Source organism: Aulonocara sp. 'chitande type north' Nkhata Bay, linkage group LG3 (assembly GCF_057382095.1).
Source record: "Aulonocara sp. 'chitande type north' Nkhata Bay isolate Kocher_YH1m ecotype deep benthic linkage group LG3, A_spYH_male_GT1.1, whole genome shotgun sequence".
NCBI lineage: Eukaryota > Metazoa > Chordata > Actinopteri > Cichliformes > Cichlidae > Aulonocara > Aulonocara sp. 'chitande type north' Nkhata Bay.
The window spans coordinates 38346168-38373251 of NC_141346.1; the positions used below are offsets into that span (position 1 = coordinate 38346168).

At 41.3% G+C, this 27084-nt stretch overlaps 1 protein-coding gene across 2 annotated transcripts in view; it reads right to left on the reverse strand.

The window, feature by feature from the left end:
• poln (polymerase (DNA directed) nu) overlaps positions 1 to 27084 on the reverse strand; it is an 80849-nt gene that overhangs the window by 22443 nt on the left and 31322 nt on the right. For both annotated transcript variants that reach the window (XM_086279773.1, XM_086279782.1), the window contains 2 exons: positions 14460 to 14517; positions 6061 to 6138 (listed from right to left, as the gene is read on the reverse strand). In XM_086279773.1, coding sequence (XP_086135899.1) covers positions 6061 to 6138; positions 14460 to 14517 — 136 coding nt within the window. The remainder of the gene's footprint in view (positions 1 to 6060; positions 6139 to 14459; positions 14518 to 27084) is intronic.

The window sequence follows — 27084 nt, forward strand, 5'->3', positions numbered from 1 at the left end:
TCACAGTCTCATATCCATCATTTATATACAGGCTATGGAGACAACACAGACAAGGCAGCCAGATTTACAATCAAAGTTTTCAGTGTCTACTCATGTAAATCAAAAGAATAGATCCAGAGGCGCTCAGCACATTTACTGACCCCGACGATCTAATTTTAGCCAGATTCAGTGAGTGCTGAAAACCAGCTGGAACATCACAAAGAGCACCTAGAGAGATTTTGTGTTGGCACTTTGGATGAAAGTAATCTTTCTCCCATTATTCCTGCCATTACCGGCCTGGGAATAAGCTACTTTCCTTACAAACATCTGCTTTATTGTTCTGATCTGGAAAACCACTGTGACTTAGTGCATAAGTTTCCACTTAATAGCACAGCCCTGAACTTTTTCAGCAGAGTACTTTAAAACTTTACTGTACGCAGGTGTCAAAAAGCTCCCAACGGGAGCTGACTTTCTTACGTGACAATGTAATGAAGCATGCTGCAATTACACTATTGTATCTTGCTCCCTAATTCTCCATAATGCCCCTAACAACAGGGTTTCCTGTGAATACATCAATTTGATTTCACAAGGCACTTTGATTTTATTTTCCATGTCATAGCGTAATTGACGTGATTTGGATCCATTTCACTGCATCCGCCTCAGAGTGAACAAACTCTGCCACGTAAATGTGGGCTATTAGGGAAAGGACACGCAACTTTCTACATAAATGCTGTTATTAAAACCTGATGTGACTATGGGCAGCGCACATTTAAATGTCACACTGACTATAAAGTATTTTAGTTCATCTAATGGTAATTACATTTAGGCATTTGGTGAACGTGTCACCAAAATGATAAGGCCATGTACTGTGAATGACTTTCATGCTGTTTAAACTCATTGATCTCCCAAGAGAACTCATGAACTAAAGAACAAGCTAATATCGACCTACCGTGGTCACGGCCAAAGTTTTAAATAAGTCACTGATGGCATCAGTCTACTCTAAATGCTTCGTTTTAAACTGTTTATTTTACTTGTAGCTCTGTATGATGTCATAGGGAGGGATTAACGTGGCCACCTCAGGCTCACAGCTCTGTTATAAGACCATAAGCTGCACCCAGAGAAATATGTTTTCTTCAACCTTAAAAAAGCTAAAACAGTATTTTAAATAAATCTGATTCTTACTTGCAATCCAAAATAGGTGAAACGCATATTTTTAAAGACTAATATTAGTCAAAAAACCAAAATAAAAAAGTGGCAAATAAAATAGAGATAGGAGAGGAGTGAGTAACTGCAAAAGAGGAAAACAGTTTCATGGGAGTACAACTGCAGATCAAATACATGAATAAATAAACAAATAAATAAATAAAATACCTGAACTAAAAAGGCCTCTGACACCTGACCCATTTCGGAAAAGGCCTTTTCATAAGCAGAAAGATAACCAGAGGCTGAAACTACGGACAAACACAAAGAGTACACAACATGCGCACAGATGCAAACACAAACACACAGATCAGCATGTTAGGGCAGCTGCTCTCTTGTCAGTTTGGTAGATCTAAATTGAAACACCTCTTAAGATGTAGTCACACATACTCACACACAAGGAAACCCAAACACACATTTCTATTCACTCTGACAAAGCCACTGCAGTACATTACATTTACTGGTATTCCAACCAGACAGATCCCTTTCCTTTGCTTCCCTGCTCCAAAATCAAATTAAAGTCAACCAAATGTGGGGAAAAGAAACTGGAAACAGGCAGAGGAAAATATTCACTCAGGATAAAAATACCAGCTGCGGTAGGTTTCTGTTGGTGTATATGTGGATGGTGTTCTGAGGATGAATATTTTATATCCTAGTGCATTAAAAATAAGCAGCATTAAATTTGTCATTATTGTGCTAAGTCTGACAGTTTATGTAATGCTGATTTCAGGTCAAATCATTCAGTCCTACAAAGAAGGGAAGGAATTTGTAATAGCCTCCCTCGACTGTTCGGCTCACAATGTGGGTTCAAACAAACACTGATTTCCATTTAGCCAAGCTCCGAGTATAAATTGCAAAGGAAATTTTAAAAGGGATGGATAAAGGCAGAGACTCCAGGGGGTTGAATGAAGAAAAGAAAGCAGGGTGGAGGGGTGATAGTGAGGTGAAAGATGGAGGAAAAGAGACAGAGTCTTGGTTCTGCTGAGATGAGCGAGGGAGTTTCTAAAGATATCATCTCATTAATGTTTCATGAGCTCGATCACACTTCCTCCAAGCATGGCTGGCAGCCTAAGAAACATATTGCTGACCAGGATCCTTGTGTGTGTGTGTGTGTGTGTGTGTGTGTGTGTGTGTGTATAAAGAGAAACAGAAAGGAGAAGAGAAAGTTTCTGGGCTGATATTATAGAAATATATGCAGCTAGAGTATGAAACACGTGAATCTGTGATCCTGACTTAGCCTGTGTGTGGTCTATATATGTTCTCCAAGGCCTGCAGTCAGGAAACCTTGAATCGATCCACACAGAAATAACCCTGACAGACAAAACGCTTCTCTTTAACTCAACCCTGCTTTGTTTCTACAGCACTGCACCCACCAGTAGTGCAAGAAGCTCATGCTAGTGACAACTTGACACGACTTAAACATTAATATGGACAGCATATTAAAAGAAACTGAGTAGTAGTGCCATTAGTTTTTCATGATTGAGAATAAATTCTAGAAAGAGAAAGCTGCTGATATTTTTAAATATATATTCTTTGTACATTTTTTGTGCAAATGCAGCCAGGGTTTATTCAGGAAAGAAAACAGTATCAGGATCAATAGAGGTAATCTCCCTGTAATCTGTTCAGCACTTTATTTCTTTCATTGTTTCTTTATTCTGATCAGCTTTGCTCTGTCCTCTTCTAATACTGTTCAGCTTCAGTTTGTGATAAAGAAATAAATGATTTTTTTAAACTGAGCTGCTGACTTTGAAGCTCAAAAGATACCATGGAGTAAATGTAAACAATTTCAGTGGTTCCACCAATGAAAAACTTCATAATTTTTACCACTTGTACTTAAAAAAAACAGGCTTCAGAGACTTAAAGCCAAATTAAAGCCAGGGAACTAATAAATATGCTACATGAGCCATGTTTGGAGGTCAAGGTGAATTTGTTTCTCTAAAAACTTAACTTAAATTATAATTAAGTTAGCAGATTATGAGTCATGCCCGCACACAGATGTGAACAAAGTCAGCCTTTGATCTCTAAAATGTCTGCTGATACTGTAAAAGAGCACATTATGCAGCTGCTATTAACATTTTAATTTACCTTCAACTTTGTCATTCATCTGCCTGTTTGATAGTCAAACCATTTGAAAAGCTTCATAACATATTTGAATGAGGCTTTTTCTAAATTAAAATCTCTGATGAAAAGCTTGCAGGATGGCCAAAAGTATTGCTTTTATCAACTTAGAAAGCTAAAGAAATGAAAATAAAACCAATCTAATTGCAGGCCTTTAAGAAGGCTTGATGAGGGTCGGAAGCTTGCCTTGTTCTCATCTTGGCTAGCTCCCTTTCTTCCTCACTCTGCAGCTCCCACACACCAGCAGACATCTCCCAACAGAAAACAAACGAGTTCAGAAATGTAAAAATAAACAATGACACATCAGATGCACACAGGTTGCTTTGGGAAAGGGAGGATGTTCAAAATGTAGTACGAAGAACAGTTTGTTTATCTTAGGTGAAATGGGGGGGGTAGGAATCAATAGACACACACTGCTTTTACAGACTAGAAATTAATATTCAGATACCTTCTGATGCGTCTCATTGAACTTTTTATAAGGACACAGGAAAGGAACAGCGGTTGCTTTCCTGTGTAAACACACACACGGATACACACACTGTACCAGTTCCAGTTTGGAAAGGACATCAGAGGACATGCAAGTGGCGGGGCTCTGCGAGGCCTCCCTCGGAGGGGTTGTTTCCATGGCAATCTTGCCTCTAAGTCCATGTTTTGGTGTGGGCATGTGTTGGCTTGCTGGCGCGAGCATGTTAGAGCCTCCCTGCTCTTTGTGTATGTGTGGGATCCTCACTCTTACTCTGCTGCTGTCCTCATGCTAACCCTGTTTTATCTGCCTGGTTATGTAAGTGTGCCACACTGTCAGGACCAGCAGACACCCCGGCTTGCCACAAAGCTCTCCCAGACTGACAGTGTCCCGACTCTGCCCTATCTGCCTGCACAGCTACATCACCATTGCACCCAGGAGTGACCTTCTGATGCCAGTCGAGGTCATGTCAGCAAAAGAGGGCTGTTTGGGCTCACAGTTAGAAACTTCAGCTGAAGTACGGGACCTGAAGTCAGAACACTGATGCTGCAAATGTTTGTCAGAAAATAAAAGAAGATCAGTGAAACTTGTGTAATGCTTTAGAGTCAGATCTTTGCAACATGCATTAGTTGATAGGCAATTATATACCTGCTGATAAGAAACATGTATAATTAATGTATAATAAAATATTTAACTAGGAAGGACTCTCTCTTTAGCTGCAGTAGCTACAAAAAAACACTTAGGTCAATAAGCACAGAGCTGAATACCAATAAATACATAAATAAAGCATATAACAATTCTAATAAAGTAGCCTTTAATTTGCATTCTTAAAATGTCTATGAACTTTTGCCAGGTAATTCCTGAATCTAAATTCAGAAAAACCTGAGGTTATTGTACTCTGCCCTGAAATTCCAAGAAATACAGTATCTAATCAGATGCTTACTTTGGATAGCTTTACCTTGGTCTCCAGCCACACCGTGAGGAGCCTTGGAGTGATTTTTGACCAGGATATGTCGTTCAGTGCACATATTAAACAAATATGAAGAGCTGCTTTCTTCCATTTGCACAATATCTCTAAATTTAGAAATATCCTATCTCAGAGTGACGCTGAAAAACTAGTCCCATGGATTCCCATGATGCACTGAGTGTTTATTCTTCACTCAGCATATGTTTATACACTCTGCATTTAAAGATGAATTATTATTCATCTGTGGCTCTTTTGTCCTGTCTTCCTCCCCTCACTCCTAACAGATGGCTGCCCCTCTCTAAGTCTGTTTCTGTTGGAGGTTTTTCCTTCCCACTGTCGCTTACTGTCTGCTCATAAAGGGTTGTTGAATTGTTGTGGGTTTCTCTGTATTATTGAAGGATCTTTACCTGACAGTATAAAGTAGCTTGAGACAACTGTTGTTGTTTGGTGCTATTTAAATAAAACAGAATTAAACAAGTGATTTTGTCTAACAAGGGCTTATGATGCTATAATTAACACCTTATCGAGCATAATTAACACATAATACATGCTGCTATTGTATGACAATTATCTTGTAAGTACCTACAATAGTCTTATTACAACTGACATTTATTACTGAGACCTTTCTTTTTACTAAGTGTTACTGAAAAGGCTTTAATTAGTCTTGTTTTACTCACATATCTCATTTTAATCTGGGCTGCTGTCAAAACAGATGTTCATACTCTTCCCACTAGGCTAGGCTACAAAAGCAGAACTAATGCTGGCACTACTACGGTGCAGCAATTCTTCCACTCTCTTAGACGTAGTTACTGTCTGGCTCGACAGTAAATGCAAAGACATGCCTGAGCAGGTAATTTCTGTCGACTCGAGAATAAATGATGTGTCAAAACATGAGCAGTGATTAAACTGCTCATGTACTCTAAGTACAAGTACAGGAGATACCTTTGTGTCCAAAGCAACATTGGGTTATTCTGCACTGACAAAGTGCATTTAAAGAGATCCGATACGCTGTATGAATCCCAAAATAAACAGATCTCTGGAATCAAAAACAAACACAGGAAGATAAAGATACCAAATGACTCTATAATATCATTTCACATGCACTTAATTAGGTTGAATTACAAGTCGTTCCATGGTGTAGTCGTGTACACATCCACTGGCAAGTAAAAAGGCTGCTGGTTCAATTCCAGCCAGAGACACAAATCCAATTTGGGGTTATGGCACAAAGGGCATTTGGTATAGAACTTTTCTAAATCAAACGTGTGGTGCTACCTGCTGTGGGAACAAGCGAGGAGCCAAAAAGGTTATGTTTTGATACTTCCTATTTCCTCACCTGCAGCAAGAAACGTGCAGCCCTCCTGAGGAATGAACATGGCCCGAGGATGCACAGTCACCACCTCGTCTTCTTTTCCTTTGAGAACCAAACACAGGCGCTGAGGAATAACTCTGTAAATCATCATTTACTGTAAAGCAAGAGATACTCCAAACTACAAATGTATAACTATACACAGGTTACAGCCTCTTGTCACTTGTCCTCAAGGCTGGATTCAAAACAGGTTTTTGCATTAAAAGTTGAAGGTGTCCAATTAACAAGAAAAAAATTATAATACACATTTCAAATGACTAATTATTGTTTTTCCAACTTAATGCAATTTATTCATTTATGATAGGATATCAACACTAATTTAGCTTGCTAGTTCATTGTTATGGAGGTATAAAATTACCCTTATTAAATTAAATTAAAGTGAAATAAAATCTCTTCTGGATCCCACTTTTACTGCTCCCTGTTTATTCTTATTTCCCCATAAACAGCTAATTTAATTACTTTTTAATGACCTCATATACTGCTAGCTTAATTTATAAAAATGTAAATATAACATAGATGTGACATAGAACATTTTTTAGGTATTGCTGTTTAAAAGAGACAGGGTGGCTGCTATCAGAGTGCAGGAAAGTTTAAATGCATACTGTATACAGACAGCTTGTTCTTAACTTACTCTTATCTGTGTTGTGATGTCGTTTATTAATATTTTTAATGCGATAATACTGGCTTTAAATAAAAAACTACTCAGTGAATGCCATCTGGTTTGCTTCACAGGTCTTTTATGGCTCAGTCACACTGGAATAAAAATAAAACTCACGATTTATTACAAACAGACTGAATGTAATTGCCAACTTGACCCCAGTTAATACCAAACTGCTGGCAGACTGACTCCGTCTAGCTGCTGTTTTATCGTCACCTTCATGCACCAAAGTTGCTTTGAAGATGGCAACTGACTATGAGCGTCCGCAAACCAGGTTCCCGTCTTTGAAGCGACCATTTCAAAGGCAAGATAAGCCACAATCTTAGCTGTTTTGTGGTCTTAGTCACTGTTTTCCCCATTGTGACTATAACATTACTGAGTGTTAATGAAGGTTATGCACTCTTTGTGCAATCAAAATGTCAGGCATTTAATAAATAATGATCAATATACTGTAAACCACACAGATGCTGAGCTTAATGGAAATGTCTTTGCCCGCTTTATCACTTCCCCTTCTTGTTAGAAATGCCATGGCTAATTGAATTCAAATTCATTTGACCCACTATATATATATGTGTAGAATCTCAGTGTGTAATGTAGGGATATCTTTCTCGGCACATTTAAAACCATGAACAAAACTGAATGAAGAGTTTGTGGAGTATACAGAAAGAGACACTCAGAGGAAATGTAAGCAGGGGATTTAAAGGAGCAAGAAAAACACTTGTATCCGACTTCATAAAGGGTTAAGTTACGCTGCTGCAATACACCTTTAAGAGGAACCCAATCAGGACCAGGCTATCACAGCCCTGTGCTGAACTGAAGTGCTGACCTTTGTAAGGGAGAAATGACCACAATAACAGCCATCACACTGTGTGAACCATCACGGCCCACGTCAGCGTGATTAAAATCCCACTAAAGCTGCACACACACACACACACACACAAATATCATAAACACAAACTGATGCACTGCTATCCTTTGTGATTAGTGTCTCCACCTCGCACCTCAAGTCACAAAGTGATAACTGATAGGAGAATGACAGAGGGAGGGAAGCAGGGATAGTGATGGAGGAAGAGCGCGGATGATACGAGGGATGTAGCAGAGGCTGAAGAGGATTTGATGACAAGGACCTTTGGGAGCCTGAGTGAGAGGGGAGCAGAGGTGCTGATGTTAGCACCTATGAATCACTCACACAGGAAGAAATAAAAAAGGCACTGAGAGGACAGAGATAAAGCAATAAAGCTGAGTGCAGCACCAATGGCTGTGCCTGACAGCAGCGGTGTCTGTGTCAGTGGTCACGCCAAGACGGACGGACTTGTTTTAATGTTTTATTCATCATCTTGTGTTTGGGACTCGCTGTCAGCCGGCTGATCTGGTAGCTGTGAAGCAGGCAAGGATTAAACTGACTCTCCAGATACCAGATGACCTCATAAAAGCAAGGAAATCCATCCTTAAATAGGAGCTAGTAATCTGTCACAAGCTCTTTGCATCACAGTTGCATGAAACAAATGTTAGGTTGAGATGTTCAGTCAGAGACATTATAGAAGGGAGGCACAGCAATAAAGGAATGAAAAGAAAATATAATATAAAAGCAAAGACTGTAGTTTTCCCGTCTGTGTCCCCAAAGAGACAATCAACAGCTGGAGTGCTAAACATGATCAAAATGTGTTGTTGAGCTGACATACGCATTACAGCTTCAACTGTACGTCGATAACTATCTGGATAAAGACTCAATCTTTGTAATTCAGCATCTGTACATTACCACAGAGGATTTTAATGTTGTAATGTTGTAATAAGAGTATTTATTCTGATTCGGTTTCTACACTTTTTATCACTTTGTGGGCCCTTAAATTAAAGTTATGGCTCTTTTCCCATTTGTTTAGACAGGGGCCTTGAAAACTGCCCAGAGACATCATCAAGTGCCAATCAAAGATTTACTGTACCTGGGTAAAAACAGATTAATTACACTCGATTAATGTGTCGTGAGTGTCTAGTTTAGTTTATGGGATTTGGAATTTAACAAATCCAGTTCTTTAATAAATGATGGTTGTGAAACTTAGAATATATAAATATAAATGTAATGTAAAGAAATAATGTCTTAAAGGATTTAAGACAGATTCAACATCATTTTTAACATTTTAAGCTGCATTGATATGAAATAAAAAGCACTGATGAACCCTGTTCTGGACAGAGCTTCAACCTATAGGCGTTCAGAAGCGGAGACAGGGACTGCTACAGAGAGGCCAAGTACAGGTTCACTAAAGAAGTGGACATTGCTAAACATCAGCACTCTGAGAAGATGCAGCAGCAGATCTCAGAGAATGACTCGGCCTCTGTGTGGAAAGGTTTTAGGATTATCACCAACTACAAGCCTAAAACCCCCCACTCCACTGACGACTTGCTCTTGGCCAACACCCTCAACGACTTTTACTGCCGTTTTGACGAGCCATCAGGCAGCCTTCACACCTCCAACGGCCCCAACAATAGAGACACTTTGGACACTAATTCCCCCACCTCTCCCCCCTCCTTAGAGCCATCACCACCTTCAAACTGTTCACCTACAACACCCCCCTCCTCACCCCACACAAAAGAGGATTTCACACCACCTCCTCCCACCACAACTCTTCATATTCATGAAGCAGATGTGAGGAAGCAGTTCAAGAGTCTGAATGCTCGAAAAGCTCCCGGCCCAGACGGTGTGTCTCCTGCCACCCTCAGACACTGTGCAAACGAGCTGGCCCCAGTGTTTTCTGGCATTTTCAACTCCTCACTGCAGGCATGCCATGTGCCTGCCTGCTTCAAGTCCTCCACCATAATCCCTGTCCCCAAGAAACCTAGGATCACTGGACTAAATGACTACAGACCCGTGGCTCTGACATCTGTGGTCATGAAGTCATTTGAGCGCCTAGTTCTCTCCCATCTCAAGACCCTCACGGCCCCCCTCCTGGACCCCCTGCAGTTTGCATACAGAGCCAACAGGTCTGTAGATGACGCCATCAACATGGCCCTACACTTCATCCTGCAGCATCTGGACTCCCCAGGAACCTACGCCAGGATCCTGTTTGTGGACTTCAGCTCTGCCTTCAACACCATCCTTCCAGACCATCTCCGAGGCAAGCTTTCCCAGATGAATGTGCCTGATCCCATCTGCCAGTGGATCACTGACTTCCTGACGGACAGGAAGCAGCATGTGAGGCTGGGAAAGAATGTCTCGGACTCCCGGACCATCAGCACCGGCTCCCCTCAGGGCTGTGTTCTTTCTCCTCTGCTCTTCTCCCTGTACACCAACTGCTGCACCTCCACCCACCAGTCTGTCAAGCTAATCAAGTTTGCAGATGACACCACCGTTATCGGACTCATCTCGGACGGGGATGAGTCTGCCTACAGGAGGGAGGTTGAACGTCTGGTGTCCTGGTGCAGCCACAACAACCTGGTGCTAAATGCCCAGAAGACAGTGGAGATTATTGTGGACTTCAGGAAGCACACAGCTCCACTCCCCCCCATCATCCTGACTGACACCCCCATCACCTCTGTGGACTCGTTCCGCTTCCTGGGTACCACCATCACCCAGGACCTGAAGTGGGAGCCCACCATCACCTCCGTCATCAAGAAAGCCCAGCAGAGGATGTACTTCCTGAGGCAGCTGAAGAAATTCAACCTGCCAACACGGACGATGATGCAATTCTACACTGCAATCATTGAGTCCATCCTCACCTCCTCCATCACCGTGTGGTACGCTGGAGCCACTATCAGGGACAAACAGAGACTGCAGCGTGTTGTGCGCTCTGCTGAGAAGGTGATTGGCTGCAGACTCCCATCTCTGCAGGACCTGTACACCTCCAGGACATTGCGGCGTGCAGCTCGGATCTCAGCTGACCCTTCTCACCCTGGACACAGTCTGTTTGACCTGCTCCCCTCAGGCAGGAGGCTCCGGTCCATTCGCACCAGAACCTCTCGCCATAAGAACAGTTTCTTCCCCTCTGCTGTCGGACACATGAACAATAACCGTATGACTGTTCCCACCACTAACACATGACCCTACGCTGTGTCACTGCATCATTCCATGTTTGGCACTGATCACCACCTGCACTCATGTATATATCATGTATATATCTATCCACTTAGCACTTTTAATTCTTATTCTTATTTTTATATTTTTATGACAGTATGTTTGCACTGAAGCACCGCAGCAATTTCCTAATGTTGTAAACCTGCTCAACATTTGGCAATAAAACCCTTTCTGATTCTGATTCTGATTCTATAATCTACTTATTCGGCCTATAAACTGAAGAAAACTTCGTCTGCTCTTGCTCTTGACGAAGGCGGTCGCACTTTTCTCCTCTCCTCCTCCTCTCCCTTAGCTTCCCTGCTTAGCCTCTTATGTCCTTGTCTAGTCTTGTGTTTTTTGTATTACTTTTCCCTGGAACATTCTCTCACAGTCTGTTCTCTAAAACCTAAAAGAGGAATTATGGATTGGATCAACTGGACCCTAGATGCAATTGACACCCCTTCTCAATGAGAAGTCTGGGCTCGGGTGAGCCTGAGTGCTGATGATATCTACCTATTCGGAACCATGGTAACAGGGTTCTTGCTGATCGGAGCTGGCTTGGCCCTGGCTTACCGAAGAATTAAGGAAGCGGAACCGGCTGTTCAAACCCCCACAAGGCTGCCCGCTGGGATTGAAACGATGGGAAGAGGCGTGAGTTTCTCAAAATGGGCTCATTGAGTGCAGCACGGATAAGATCTTGGAGAGGCTACGGCTGCTGTGAATACTCAGAATAAGATCTCCGACTGCAGACTGGATTACATCTTGGAAGGGCTAGCCCGGAATAACATCTCTGGGCGCAAATTGGATGACATCTCGGGGAGGCACACTGCCGTGAGTTCTCAGAATCGGCTCCTTGAGCACAAGAAATGACAACATCACAGAACGCAAGTATGGCGAAGCTCGCGGCTCACCAACAGGAGATTGAGAGACCAGTGTTGGACTGTAGAACTGCTTTGAAATTCATATGAGCTGTTCGCACTAAAGTAAAAAATACCATCACTTATGCGGATACCCCTTTGGCGCCAGCTGCTGTCTCAAGGCTGGAGCTGAACAACAACACCCTGATAACGACTGTGTCAGGTTTTGTATTGTTGATCATTTATGCTTAGAAATATCTACTTATATATGCTTAGAGTTTTATAATTAGTTTTAGATTGGTAGAGGGTTGATCCTTAATAGTCTGCAAACTTTGTGTGCATTCCAGAGCACTCTGGGAGCACGAGAGAGGTCGTACCTTGTCTTATTGTTTTATGGTAGGATAACGTATCTATATCTGTTTTAGTCTAAGTGCCTTTTGTTTAGATAAACTGCTGGACTTCCAGACCAGCAGGTTTAGGGAAGTTATTTATGGGGTCACACTCTGACCCCCCCCCCACACACACACACACACACACACACTTACACAACGCACAGGCAAGGTACTCAATGTTTGTATGTCGACGTCATATGTTAATGAACCTATGTATATTCATGTAACCTCAATAAAAGAGCAGTGTTACGGGGGAGCAGACGAGAGCAACTGGGGTCAAGCAAAGGAACGGCGTTTGTCCGGTTCTCTCCCGTGCACGAGAAACATGAAGAACTTTGCCTACTTCGTGTCTTGCTTGCTGTGTAATTATATTGTCTTCAACGTTCCAGCGAATAGGTTCAAGCTACAAACCTATCAGACTGTGTTTAGTCTGTTCTTTCCCATTCCATGCAAGGCCACCTGGGTTGGCTGGAAGACTGTTATACACTGACACTCATCCCCCCTCCCTTTCCAAACGCCTTCAACGCTTATTCCCTTCCGATGCTGACGGTGGATCAAGGAGACCAGCGCACGCAGGCCCGGATGTACTGTCTAAATCGGCTGTCTCTCACCCTTTACCCACCCCTGTTGCTTGTCATGTGTTTCTTTGGTGTATTAAGAGTTTTTTTCATGTGCTATGTGCAGAGGTGGGGTTTTTTTTCTGTTCTCAAACTGATCTCCCTGTTGGAGCTCAGTCTGAGGGGAGTTATTTTTTTCTCCTTATCTTTCCTCGTGTGGTGCATTTTCCATTGTTATACCTCTCTGACCCGTCTTCCCCATGTGATGTTTTGTGTAATGTATGTATGGTCTGATGGTAAGATGGCGCCGCCATTGCGTGCAATAGGTCGGCAGCCTTATGAAATTTCCCCTTGTAGAACTAATAAAGGTATATCAATTCAAAATTCAATCCAATTCAAGTTTGCCATCATAGCCAAATTCTGTCATAGAGTAATTTTCCTGTAGAGTTGTCAAAAAACTTTCATGTAAACTGAAGACTCCTGCTGTTTTCATGCTGGCAGTTTGAAAGTATTTACCAAATATTATAGTGTGCAGCAAGGGAAAATCACAGTAATTAAAGCTTGGAGAAAGCCTGACAAGAACACTTACTGGAAAAATAATCAGGTCTAAAACTGCCAAGTGGATGCTTGTGTTCATATGGATCATGAAAGCAACACCACATGCAGAACGGAGATAGACTGGTTTTCTGTGTATGATACACTATACAAACCCAAGTTTGTATTTTAGTAATAAATGCAACCTTAATAATGCATCCAGAGATGTTTTAATGAAAATGCGCTCTAAGAAGGAAAAATATTTCACATTCTGGTATGTTCATTTGAGGATCTTGGTACTATGTGCAGAATTACACAAACACCCATCATTGGCATGAATGTCATGTTACGTTTGGGTTTTTAATGACTTCTTGGAAGTGCTCTTTTCCCAGGGTGGAATGATTGCACAGCATACAACTTTAATGACTTGGTGCACAAGTTTGAATTTATTTAGATTTTCTCTAATTCCCACAGGGTCAAAGGTATACCTTCAAGCTACAGCTACAACCCAAACACCTTCTGGAGAAAAGTTTTATGTGAGATGTGAAAAATATCCAATCAGAATCAAGCCAGAAGCTTCTTGATGGCTACCTAAAGTGTCTGGTGGGCGTGGAGAGGATATTTAATGAGGTGTCCGTGTAGAATGTATGCATAAATTTGAGCTTGTATATATTCTTTTCACCCTATGTGGCTATCTGAAAATCCAAAATAAATTTAAACTTGTGCACCCAACTCTTTTTAAAAGTCATTTAAGTTGTATCTGGTACTATCGTTCCACCCTGGAAAAGAGCAGTTCAAAGAAATCATTAAAAACCCCAATTTACCGCGACATTCATGCCCACGATGAATGGATGTAAACTTCTGAGCTGTACGTCCATAAAACTGATTATTATTATAATTAAATGCAACAAACTGCATTTTTAATTATCCACAGGCTGAAATCAGAAGTGTGCTACAGCTGCAGTCCTGAACTAACAAGCAAAACAAGAAGAGGCTACAGCAGGGGGGTAGTACACAAACATGTAGGAAACACATTTGACACAGTTTGGTAAGAAGGCCTTTGCTGCTGCTGCTTTATCGTCCTTTGGGTTGTTTTTTTTTTAACTTGTTCCAGCTTATTCTGCATGCTCCAAAGGAGGTCCTCCTCACTCTCTAACATACACTTGCACTGCACTTCCAATGCATCATTGTCACTCTCTGAGGTGTGTGGGAGGGTTTTTTGCTCTCTCTCTCTATTATAATAAGTGTGTGTGTGTGTGTGTGTGTGTGTGTGTGTGTGTGTGTGTGTGTGTGTGTGTGTGTGTGTGTGTGTGTGTAGCATACCTTGGATGTACTGCTTCCTGGTGATTTGAAGTGGCTGCCTTGGCAGGGCCTGGAAGTTCTAGTTTAGGAGAAGACATATTGTGTAAGTCAGATGGAGTTAACTCTAGACCTGTAACAGTGTCTCATTATTCCGGGTCTCCCTGTTCCTCTAAGTTATTCTCTGAAGAACCCTGAATAAGATGATCTAACTATACCTATGAAGGAAAGGTCAGAGTGCACAGTACATCTACAGACACTTGGAGCATGCTTATTAAAGCTACAAAGAAGACACAAGGTAGACAAGTAGTGTCTTTAGTCTGCAGTACTTTTGACGTTATGTGTTTTTATGGAGTATGTCAGAAATCCTCCTTTCAAAGTGTTTAAAGGAAGAGTAAAAAGAGTCCAAATCAAAGTAGCAGACTTCCAAAAAGATTCCCAGACTTTTAGTTTCAAGTTTAGATTTGAGCTACTATGAAATTGGATCCTACATTTTCCACAAAGCTAACTGGGAGCATATTTTGTTAGGTTATATTTTGCCAGTTATACTTTCCAACTGGTAATGGTTTGATTTTGGCTTTGATTTAATTGTTGTTTTTATGCTTTAGTGTTCCAGTTTTCTGCCATGTTTGCCATGAGTCGTCTTTGTCTGCATGTAGTATGTGTAATCTTGTAGGTTGTTTCTTGTTCTTGGTTTTACTTCCTGGTTGGTTGTCTTGATTAGCTTCACCTGTGTCTTGCTTGCCCCTAATTTAGACTCTTCTATTTGTCTTCAGTGTATAAACAGTCCTGCCTTATTCTTTGTCTTAATCTCGCTATCATTTGCGTCATCTGTTATGACTTTCCATGTTTATTACCTCTATGTGTTTTGAATTTTACAGCTTTTTGTTCATCTACAGTTACTTTTTCTGAACTGTGGGCATCAGTATGAATAATTCTTGCTTTTAGTTTTACTCTAAATTTTTGCTGTGTATTTGGGTCCTTGGGACTTTTTTTCTGTGACAAATGCTTGTTGTAAAAAAAATGTATAGCCTAGGCTTGGTTTCTCAGATTTGGTTTCTCAGACTTCCAATATACCCACACCTTTAACGGATGCTGTACTTCAGGAAATTCATGGTTGCAGATGTCTTTATAGGGTTAGGGTTACATGTAGCTTCTCTGTTTGGCTTCTCAAACAAGTGTTACTTTTGCATCCAGTTGACACCGTGTTGTTAAAGACTAAGCCTGATATGTGTTCTGAATTTGGAGAGTGTAAAGTTATATGGATGTAAGGATTAATGTCACACTCACAATGATGTTAATGTGACTGGCTGACTGTTTTCATTAGCCCTCCAACTAAATGTTGACATTTTTTTGATGCTACAGTGGAGAAAAGTTGAGCAATTAACCTGATGAAGGTCAGATGGCCTGAGATGTTGTAATTTATTAAATAAACCAGTAACAAGCAAAGTGATGTCTGGAAGTTACATTTGATGACATTTCTAAAAACATTTGCATAATATTCATGTGCTGCATGTCCTGCTGTCTGGTTAATGTAGTGTTTAACCTTCTGGTCTCAATAGACGGGACAGCACGTACAAATCACAGGCTCGCTGACTTGTATCAAAAACGTGAACTTCAAACAACATAGCAGTTTTAATCCCAACATTGCAGTTATGTGGATTTTATTAACAGTTTGATTAATGTGAGTTCTGTGCCATAAAACAAGATTGCAGCCAACAAAATAGCCATGCTTATGCTAACTACACATCATTTTGTAAATGAAACACAAGCTTTTTAGAGATTTTATGATGTGAAAATTATAGCATTAAACCATGTAAAACAATACATAACCAAAATCTGAATCATACTTACATGTTATATTTTAGATCATCTCAATATACATTTGGACTTTAGGTTTTTGCTTTACTTTAATACTGCATTTGCTAGCAATACTTGGTGCTGCTCTCCTAGATTGTGGAGTAGGATTAGGGGTTTGCACATATGATGACTTTGACCTCAGAGGGTTAAACCTAGATTTGCTTCCAGGACGCCTAACCTGCACCAACAAACCACAAAAAATTAAGCAACTTGTTGTAAATAACTAAAATATAAATTTGTAACTTTATGGTTGGGCAGGATGGAAAGCTGCACCAGGAGCCTGATATTCCAGTGAATGCAGGCGAGTCCTTGAGTGTCCTTGTCTTTCTCTGCACCACATCACACCACCTCATTTTTATTCCTATAATTCAATGACTTGCAGAAATCCTGCGCAGCATTTATATACTGCTGGCTGCTTTGTTTGGCTAAGATAACAAAAAAGCTGAACGCCAACTTGACTCACCTGCCAACACTACAGAAGTTTTCAGAGACACATTTTAAAAGAGGAAGAGCCTGATTATCACTGGGCTCTTAGCCCACCCTGCATCCGCCCACTGAGTAACATAAGACACTGTCAATACACACACACACATACACGCAAAATTACACAGATAGAGGAGGGTTTTTTTAGCCTGAAGAAGGATGAAACGGGACAGGATGATTTCCCCAGAATGCATACATATAGTTTAATGGAGGGAGTAGAAAAGCAGGTTCAGACTCAGCACTTCCTTTTTAATCCCTGTTAATCCCACTGTACTCACCCTTTGAAATATACCTGCACAAACAGCACAGGGTCTGTGTGTGTGTGTGTGTGTGTGTGTGTGTGTGTGTGTGTGTGTACAAGTAGGGTGCTTGGATGTTAAAGGTTATTATCAAGGACGAGCAGGACTCATTGCACAGAAGCACACAAAAACATTCACACACAAGATAGGTTAACATGGAGAAGGAGGCACGCAAAGTAAAACACACACTAACTGAAGCAAACGCATGTTTCCGGTCATGGTCAGAGTCAGTGTTCGATTTGACCCTGTAATGAGCGTGTGCGAATGTTAAACACAGAGAAAAAGAAACTGCTGCCTGCTCATGCCACTAATTAATTATTTAGTAGAGGTAAGGAGAGAGATGGGGGGAGGACTGCAGTGCCAGAGAGTGGGCAGTGGAAAGAATACATTAGAAGCTGGGCAGACACCAGTGACGCACGCACGCACACACACACACACGCACGCACACACACACACACGCACACACACACACACACGCACGCACACACACACACACACACACACACACACACAAACGCTACGAGATACGTGACCTGGAGTGTGTATTCGTGTTGGAGTGAATGGGAAAAGGTGCAAGTAATTAGAAACATGTGTCTGCTATGTGGGTACATTGTCCTGATGTGACATGCAGTGTGTCAGGTATGACTGCTCAGCTTTCCCATCAGACACTATTGCATAGTACCGTGATGGCAGCATAAATCAACACACACACAAACACACAAACACACACACACACAATAAAAATTACAGAAACTAGTGGAGATGCTAGTTTTTTTCTAAGGTGCACTTAGAGTTTTTCTTCATTTTTCTGTTAGTGCAACACCTCATAAAGACAGCAAACAGACAGAGAAGATTTCCATATGAATGTAAATGTAAAGGCTGCTTTTCTGCTTTATTCTGTCACTTTATTCTATGCTTTGAAGAGCTTTTCTAACATCAAACACACACAAATGCTCCAATGGATGCTTCGGGGATAATCTAGGGTTCAAAATCTTGCCCAAGGACACTTTAACAACCACAGTAGAGGAGTTAAAGATCAAAACGCCGCCCTTCTGACTGGTGGATGACTGGCTCTATCTCCTGAGCCACAGCCATCCTTGATAATTCGCACCTGTTGTGTCACATTTATCGATAACAGCTTTTCTCGCTGTTGTCATTTTGTCAAAAGAAATGCTGCTTTTTTTTTTTTTACAATCAAATCGACTGGATGGTCTTGAAGAGCAAGTTAAACCTGAGCCTGTTAAAGAGGTGATAGAAAAACAGAAGAAAGCAAAGACAAAAGAGAAAATCAAAGAGATAGAAAAGGCAGGAAAAAGAGCGGGGCGGAGATCAGGAGATAAAAGATAGATAAAAGAGAAAAAGACGAACAGAGACAGAGAGAATCAAAGAATTTCAGAGCCGAGGTGCAGGAAGGCTATAGTACATGCGTCACTGCAGCTGAAGAGAGCGCATGAATGAGAAATTGTAAAATATAAAAGAGTCCAGGTCAGCTTCGTCTGCTCACTGCTGACTGTACAGTTTGGCAGAGATCCTCAAACGTATTTATAGACAGTCACCTTCCCCAGCTCTGGTCAGTACATATCATCCATCAATACACACACACACTTACATGGTTTATGCACAGTTACGCTTGAAACACGTAACATAATCATAACGTATAAATAACAATGCACCTGTTATTAAACACAGATGCTGCAATTACCTAAGTACATTCATGTGTGCCAAAGAAATTGATTAAACATTTTACGACAGGATGAAGAAATGTTGCTTTGTATTTGACTTGATGGGAGAGCAACTCCCGCTGATGGCATCACCTAATGGAGAAAAGCTTTCACTGCATCTGGCTACTTAAATATAACTTAGAATGTGAATACAGACACACACCTGCTCTGCATGTGGTCTAAGTCATTATCGCCCTTACTGTGTCACGAGGGATGGAGATGCAGTTCATTAGCAGACGCTGTAGGAGTCAGACTGAGAGGGCGCGCTCTCGCACCTTCCTTCTGATGTATTCTGCCTTCAGATTGTTTATAATTCACAGCTGAAGCACAGGCGTGCAGCAGCACAGCCACAACAGGTATACAACAACAAGCTCATGTATGTACATTTAAATGCACAGACACACAAACACAGCGGAGACACATTAGCGTTGGCACAGGAAGGGCTGTGTTAAAAAGTGGCTGTGTCGGTTCCTTTCCTCATCACATCACTGTGTGTGAATTATACAGAACTGACACATACTACTGCTGCACACCTACAACACACACATGAAATATTCTGGTTTGTTGGTCTCACACACGCATATACACACTTGTAGGAAATAAATCTGTACTATCAACTCCCAAACAGACCAACACGCTTTGCTGTGTTTTCCCTCCTGGGCTCATTGACTATGATTGAGCCACTTAATCATACAGATGTTTGTATTTTTGAGTTGTCTTCCCACCACTGGCACTGTGCACAACATCATTTTTTATTCAACATTACAACCCAGACTTGGTATTCTTCACTTCCTCCTCATGTCTTAAGCTGGAATGGGTAAATGCGTATGAAGCTGAAAGTGGCCCCTATTGGTCCTTCACTGGAGTCTGCATGGATCCCTGAAGGGACCACACAATGACACTGGTAGCTAAAGCATCTGTCAGCACAGCTGAACTGTGTTATTAAACTATAATAAATATAATAATGATCGCTTAGTTAAACCTCTAAAAGTAAACAAACCAACGAGAGATTTTGACTATACCGTCCTACCACGATAGCCATGTTGATGATGTCATCAAGCTGTGCCTGTTTGCATGGCAGCAGCTGCAAGCATGGAGCTTCCAGGTGGGGAGGAGGAGGAGGTGCTCATAAAGAAGACCGGTGCGACGTCGGTCATATGGAGCTGGTTTGTGATTAAGCAGATGGATGTTGAGCAAAAAAATATCATCTGCAAATTATGCTGGGCGACAGTAAAGAATGGCCAAGAATCAATCCAAGTGATTTATTGAATCTAGACATTCAGGCCACACTTTTAGGAGTAGAACTGGTTCATACCAGAGTAAGTTCAGTATTCACACAAAAAAACTGATCCGAATCATGTATGAGAAATCCTTTAAAGTGTCTTCTTATTGGTTAATTGGACCGTAACACCTAATTCTGGCTTCTGTAATTTCCCACTTTATTTTATCTTTAAATAAAATAGGTTCATAAAGACCTCTTGAGCTGGAATTACAGCTCTGTGTATGTTATACCATATATTCCTTTGTATCAGGTTAATGCAGTAATTTACAAGCATGTGATTTTTAAGTGATCAGCTCAAAATGAAGTGATTTCGACTTCTATGAGTGGCCTGGCACTAACTACACACAGATTGTGGGTGCAAATTGAATGAGGGGTTCACTAAAAATTTTGCCCTGCACTTCCATGCACGTAAATCTGGCCCACAGCGAGCCAGAGTGCGAGTCTCAGAGGAGCGGTGCCTTGTTAAACAGATGGGGACGACTGAATCACGCTCGTGTGGGGCAATTTAATCACACAGTGGCGATGTCATGAATCACTGCAGAACACGCGCACACATTAAAATACGCAGGCGTGTTTGTGCGCACACATGCCTGCTACGTGCGAGCACAAACATGCTGAGACACAGTGACACTGCAACAAATACACATTCACCAGAATCCATCTGCTCAACATGAGGAGAAAAGCAAACTCCTAAAAATAAGACCCATCCACTGGATACTGAGGTGATGGACAGAGGGGTAAATAAAGTTTATTTCTCTTAGACTGCAAGTTTACAAGTAAAATCATGTGAAGCCATGCTACTCTCCCAGTCTGTTCTAATTTCCAGGCGTTTACTGGCGTTGCTGGAATCTCCAAATTTTCTTTTTTCCTTGATGTCTCAGTCATTTTTACAGTGCTGTTTTTCAAAATGTAGGATCAACGATGAGGTGTCTTAATGGCTGTGTGAGGCAGGCAGGAATGGAGCCAAAATGCAAGACTCACTGAGATGAAATCTAAACTCAAGAAACTAAAAATCGGAAAATACTAGAAACTAAACTTAACAGACAGACTGGCAGAACACAAACATTGAGGGAGATCACGCAGACATTAAATACACAAGACAAAAAGGGAACAGACCACAGGTGGGAACACAGCTGAACATAGTCTAAGTAACGAGACAGGGAACCAAAACAGAACCTGCTGAACACAGGAGACTATCAAAGTAAAACAGTACAACACATTTAGAGGAAGACTGACTAAATACAGGGAACAGAGGGAGCGAGACACACACAGATTATTTATGCTTATACCTTGGGCTTCTGCCAATCCTAGATTCTCTGATACTGGCCTAGTGAGAGCTGGTCATTCTTGCTAATAAACCGTAAGTAGGATTACAGAAGACAGAACAAGGGTGAGAGAGCGAGAGACAGGACTTACCAGACAGGACAGGCCACACAGAAACATGAGCGGGAAACAGACAAATTAACATGGAGACAAGACCGACTTCAAAGAGAGCTACTGCTGCAGGATGCTAGACACAGGAGGAGCGGGAATGAGGACAGAAAGCCTAAGGCTAGATAACAAACCTGGGAATACAAACATAGATCAAAACTGTAACAATTAAACTCAGAATATTAAATAAACCAGAATCAAGTCTACAACAGAAAACACTGGTGTATTTTCACCTAGTTCACAACCTTTATCTGAACCAAACCAAACCACGATGAAGACAAAATAAATGAGCTAAAAAAGTTCAAAATGCAGCGCGCCTAACCAGAAAGTGAAAGGAGTCCCCAGGCTGACAGACTGCTGATTTATCCTGCCTCTGGTTGTTGTGTGAAGGCACTGATGGCAAAGGTTACTTAGTACATTATTCGGAGACATCAGTGGCATCAGACAGAATGGCAGTGCCTGACAGCCTGAGATGAGAGCACTGTTGGCAGTTCCCCTGATGATTGACAAGCTCCATAAAATTTGAGCACACACACGTACGTATGATGTCGATTAGAACATTTTAGGTGACTTCCTTCAGTTATCACATTCACAAGATTTTCAGAAAACTTGACCTCCGAGATCGAGGTCACTGAGACTCAAACTCGTCCAAGATTGTTGGTAGATACACCTACTATATCATGATCGTAATCCTACATCACGTTGTCCCAGTTATTGCTTTCACCGTCTGCCTGCCCGGTGCGGTGACGGAAATGCACCGTCAGTCTTTTATGGAGTCAAAGTTTGATGATTTGCTGGTACCTCTTTTTGTTGGTTAACTAAATGCACAGACAGAGACAAAGACAAAGAAGAGGATGGGTTGCAATACTGCCTGCTGTAATTTCAAGTTAAATAAAATAATAGAGGTGTGTAGTAGTATATGCAAAAAAAACGTATCCCTGCATGTTTGGCTTTGTGTTTCCAACCACTCTGGTGTCAGCAAAGAACATCACGCACACTTCAGTGAAGTGCTGGTTCAGCCTTGAGAGAGCTGCCTGTGCAAAACACTTAACGACTGAATGCAGAGCGGTCTTAAACAAAGGTTAAACTGCTTGACAAGCCCTGGAAGAAACTTAGTTGGCACTATGGGAACAGACACGGCTGCACAGTCTTAACACCAAATACACAACATCAATAAAGCAGCTCTTTTCTAATGAATCATCAATCTCGACTGAGATAGACTGCATCATATAATTGTACCCGAGACACTGGATTGATTAGGTTATGATATGAGGAGGTAAATGTGCACAATCTGTTAGGGGGCGAAAAAAAAGTAATGTTAACTTTAAAATTTAAGAAACCGTTACTTTGAAGCCTCTGAGCAAACAACAGGGAAAAAAATAGAAAATGGAAGCAGAACAGAGTGTTTACATCTTTCTTTTGCCCTGGATCTGCATGAGTAAGTGAGCATGTTTGATGCATTTGTGGGTGCCACGAGTGTATAAATTTTAAAAACCCATAAAAGGCTTTGAAAAAGAAGAGGGGACACAAAAGGATAGCTGATACAGTGCAGAGTAGATTCAATCAGAACTATGGTTTCCTCTCTTAGAGCTGAAACCAGCAAGACCAAGGGTAAGGGAGGGGATGGAGGCGGTGGGATTTGTCTTCTTTGGTTTCACCATGTTAAAAATTATTAATATAAGGGGACGAGTACATGCGGGAAAGAGCGTTAGACAGAAGCAAAGCAAGAACAAGAAAGAGAAAGACGTGGATAGAAGAGCCACTTGGAGACTATAAATGACAAAGAAAACATACTTAAACAACAAGGGAGCAGGAAGAAGGGGACCAGGAGAGTCATAACAAATGAGAGAAGGAAAGACATGGCACAGACACGGGAGAAGCACTGAGGCTCAAACATATTTTTGCTTTCAGCAGATAAAAACAGACGAGCCAACTTGTCTCTCCAGCAAGACTCACTTCTCGCTGCGCTTTAAACTCAGCACCAGTTTCATAGCTGTCCTGCTTTCATTCAGGCGCCCCTTTGTTACTGCAGACAGCCTTCACTGTGATTGAACCCACAACAGATGAAAGCGAAACCCCCTCTGCAACGCTCCTCATTTGAATATGTGCGTGTATGTGTGTGCAGAGCGGAGAGTGGCAGAGCAACGTCTTTTTTTACCTTAAACACCAACTACAAGCTGAACCTTTTTCCACTAAAAGCAGTGGGATGTGACGTGTTAATGATCACTGAGCGAGTCTTCAATTAACGCCCAGCACATTCTGCTCTCCAGTATGATGAGAATAATAATGAGCTGACTTAAATTATGCCAGAATAAGTTTGACTCTGGAGGGTTGAAGTTTCTTCCTTCTTGCTCTCTGATGGAGAAAGATTCTTATTTCAAACCTAGCAGCACAATTTATCACCATGCTCTGCTACAGACTACCTGACATTTTAAGTAGGATGAAAAAGATATTTTATATCAACTCATATCTGCACCTATTTGTATGTGTAACATCAAATAGGGTTACCCAGACTATTTAGATCTGCATTGCTAGAGGAACTAGTATAAGATAGTTGATCTCAACCATCAGCGTGACGTGTACACAGGCACTGGGAGCAGGTGAGAGCAATTCTGGAGAGGTGGAGGTATACTCTGGAGAGAAGAGGAAATCAGCAAGAAATGAGACAGAATACATGTATGAATGAGAAGGAGACGATTGGAAAGGTGAAGACGCAAGGAGTAAAGGTACTGAAGATGGATGAGCTTAAATACCTGGGGTCTACCATCGAAAGAAAGAGGGACGGCTCAGGCTGAACAGTTTGGAGACAAAGAGAAGCAGGGCGGAGATGGTTTGGACATGTGCAGAGGAGGGATAGTTGATATATTGGGCAAAGGATGTTGAAGATGGAGCTTCCAGACAACAAGAAAACCACAGAGTGGATTCATGGATGTAGGAGGACATGTAGAGGGGGATGCTAGGGATGGAGTAAGATGGAGGCAGATGATATGCTGTGACGACACCTAAAGGGAGTCGCTGAAAAAATACGTGCAAAATTACCATAATATACTGATATTTCCTATTTGAACTGCGCTGTTATTGTATTACTCAAAGATTGGCGTATATCTTGCTATAAGCGTCTGTGATTGGGTCAAACCATAAACAGTATAAAAGATGGCGGTAGCCATTGTTACTTCACCATGAGTTTCTGAAGCCTTGAGCTGAGTCTTTTTATCACTGTAGCTTAGGAACAGCTTTACTAATGTGTGCTCCAGTGGAAACTGTGTTTTCGCTTAAAAAAAAGTACCACTGGTATATCAAAACTGCAAACTGTGAAATTTCTGACATTTAGAATGACCCATGAAGTCATCACAAAAGCGTTTACAGAGGTCGGGGCAGAGGGCCATGTTCTCATACTCTTCTACAAGAGAGAACATTGGTTTGTAACCACAGGTATTGCCCCCTGGTACTGATCAGAGAGGAATACCAGCACTTCCATGTTAGCTGTATCCATCTTTTACACCCTTTAGTGGTCAAAGTGAATTATTTTATGATGTTGTGGATAATTTTGCACTCTAGGAGGAAGTGCCCACCGTCCACCATCCATGGCTGTTAGATGAGTATCGCTAGTGTCTGTCAGGCTTTTAGAGCCACAGTGTTGGATTCAGGATGATGGTTATAGAAAAAAAACAGGCGAGCACACTATCTTTTTTGTAACATTAATAAACATTAAAACATATACTAAAACAATTCACGCTTCAGATGTAACCTTCTAGTATTCTGAGGGAAAAGCATGGCATAACAATTCCTTGGGCATTTTTAGCATGTACTGGCTGTGGCAATAAGAGTTTGGAAGCAAACATGGCAAAAAAAAACCTAGGACAACATGAAGCAAAGGCCACTATGACCTCTATTTCTGTAGCAATAGAAATAGGAAAACAAGAGTAAATATACATGGCATGTACTTTAATCATTTGGTCATTAAACTTCCACATAACATGGGCACATCCATATTGCTTTGTATTATTTATTGTTGGGAACAAATTACTATCACAGTACAATAAAATCACTAAAGACCACACTGGCGCACAGCACAAACCACAAGCATTCACACGCTTAATAAGATGCTCAACCAAATCCCACATCTGAGTAACAGCAGGAACAGAGCAGTGATAAACCACAGCCGCCCACAGTCACATATATCATTTAGTAGCAGCACAATTAATTCAAAGTGTAGCTCACATCGCTCACAATTTGCCCGGTGAGATTAGAAAAGTTCAGTGTCTTTGAGGCTTGGAGAGGATCTAACAGGAGAAGAACCAGCGGAGCCTGACAGCTGAGTATTGTTGAAATGAGCTATCGACCTCCCCATACCGAGACAGAAGTCGAAGTACTTTTTTGCAGTTGTCTGTTTTATAATATTATTTATTACAGGTATTTTTATTTATATTTATTATTTCATTGTCATAGCGTCAAGTTTATTTTCGCCCCCACAATTCGATCATATGCAGCCTTCAAATTGGCTTTTATAATGAACCACTGAAACTGATGATGTGACTTTTCAAATGCTTTTCAACAGTACATAGAAATGCTGCTAAATTAATCAAAGAAAGCCATCAGCACAGCTTCTCAGTAGAGCAGGGCGATATGACCAAAAATATTTATCACGATATACATTTGAAAATTTGCGATATAACTGACGATATAATTGACACTAGACAAAGTACTTTACAACTCCACAACTTTATTAGTGCAAAAGAACCCCATCAATGTATTTTCACTTAAACAAGCAGCTGTTTTTTATGTGCATTAAAGCTACATAAAAATGTAACAGTGTAAATGCAAATTCCTTACTGACAGTTTAACCAAAAGGCATTTCCAGTGGGAATTGGCCAACATGTCCTCAGCATAACCATGTATAATATCCACAAAACTTAAAAAGCGGTTATACACACAATACGGTAATATTATGTTGAAGCACAGTACGTATCACTCTGCAAGGCTCCTGCCTACGATGGCCGTAACACTCCGACAAGCCATCAAGTGGTGCGGGTTCGTAGCTTAGCAAAATCGTACTAAAACATTTGACAGATTTTCGAGCGCCGTGTACATACAATCGTTTCGAGGTCATTAAACACAACCAGAATTCATACATAAAGCACACGGGATTATAAGGTAAGGGGGAACTGTCGATTTTCAGAGAAATCAAAGGGTTGATTTAAAGTGTGCCGTATTTTCCAAAAGACACGGTAATAACAACAGCCCACTAGCATGCTCTACCAAAAATAGTGCTTTGTTGTGTATCTGACGGACGAAAGCCAAACCAGCTCTGGTTCATCCGTTTCATTCAATGATCCTCGTTCGCCCTTCTCATTCTTCGTCGCCGCTATGCTTTTTCCGCCACGTGCGTATGAAAACAAAAGCACTGCGCATGCGCATTTTACCCATATTCTATCGCGATATTTCATTTTCTTATCGTTGCCCAACATTATACCGGTATTACCGTGAACAGTATGATATGGCCCAGCCCTACTTCTCAGGCTTACAGAAATAAAGCTTTACAATTACAGAAAAAGCACTGAGTGCATTTGGCT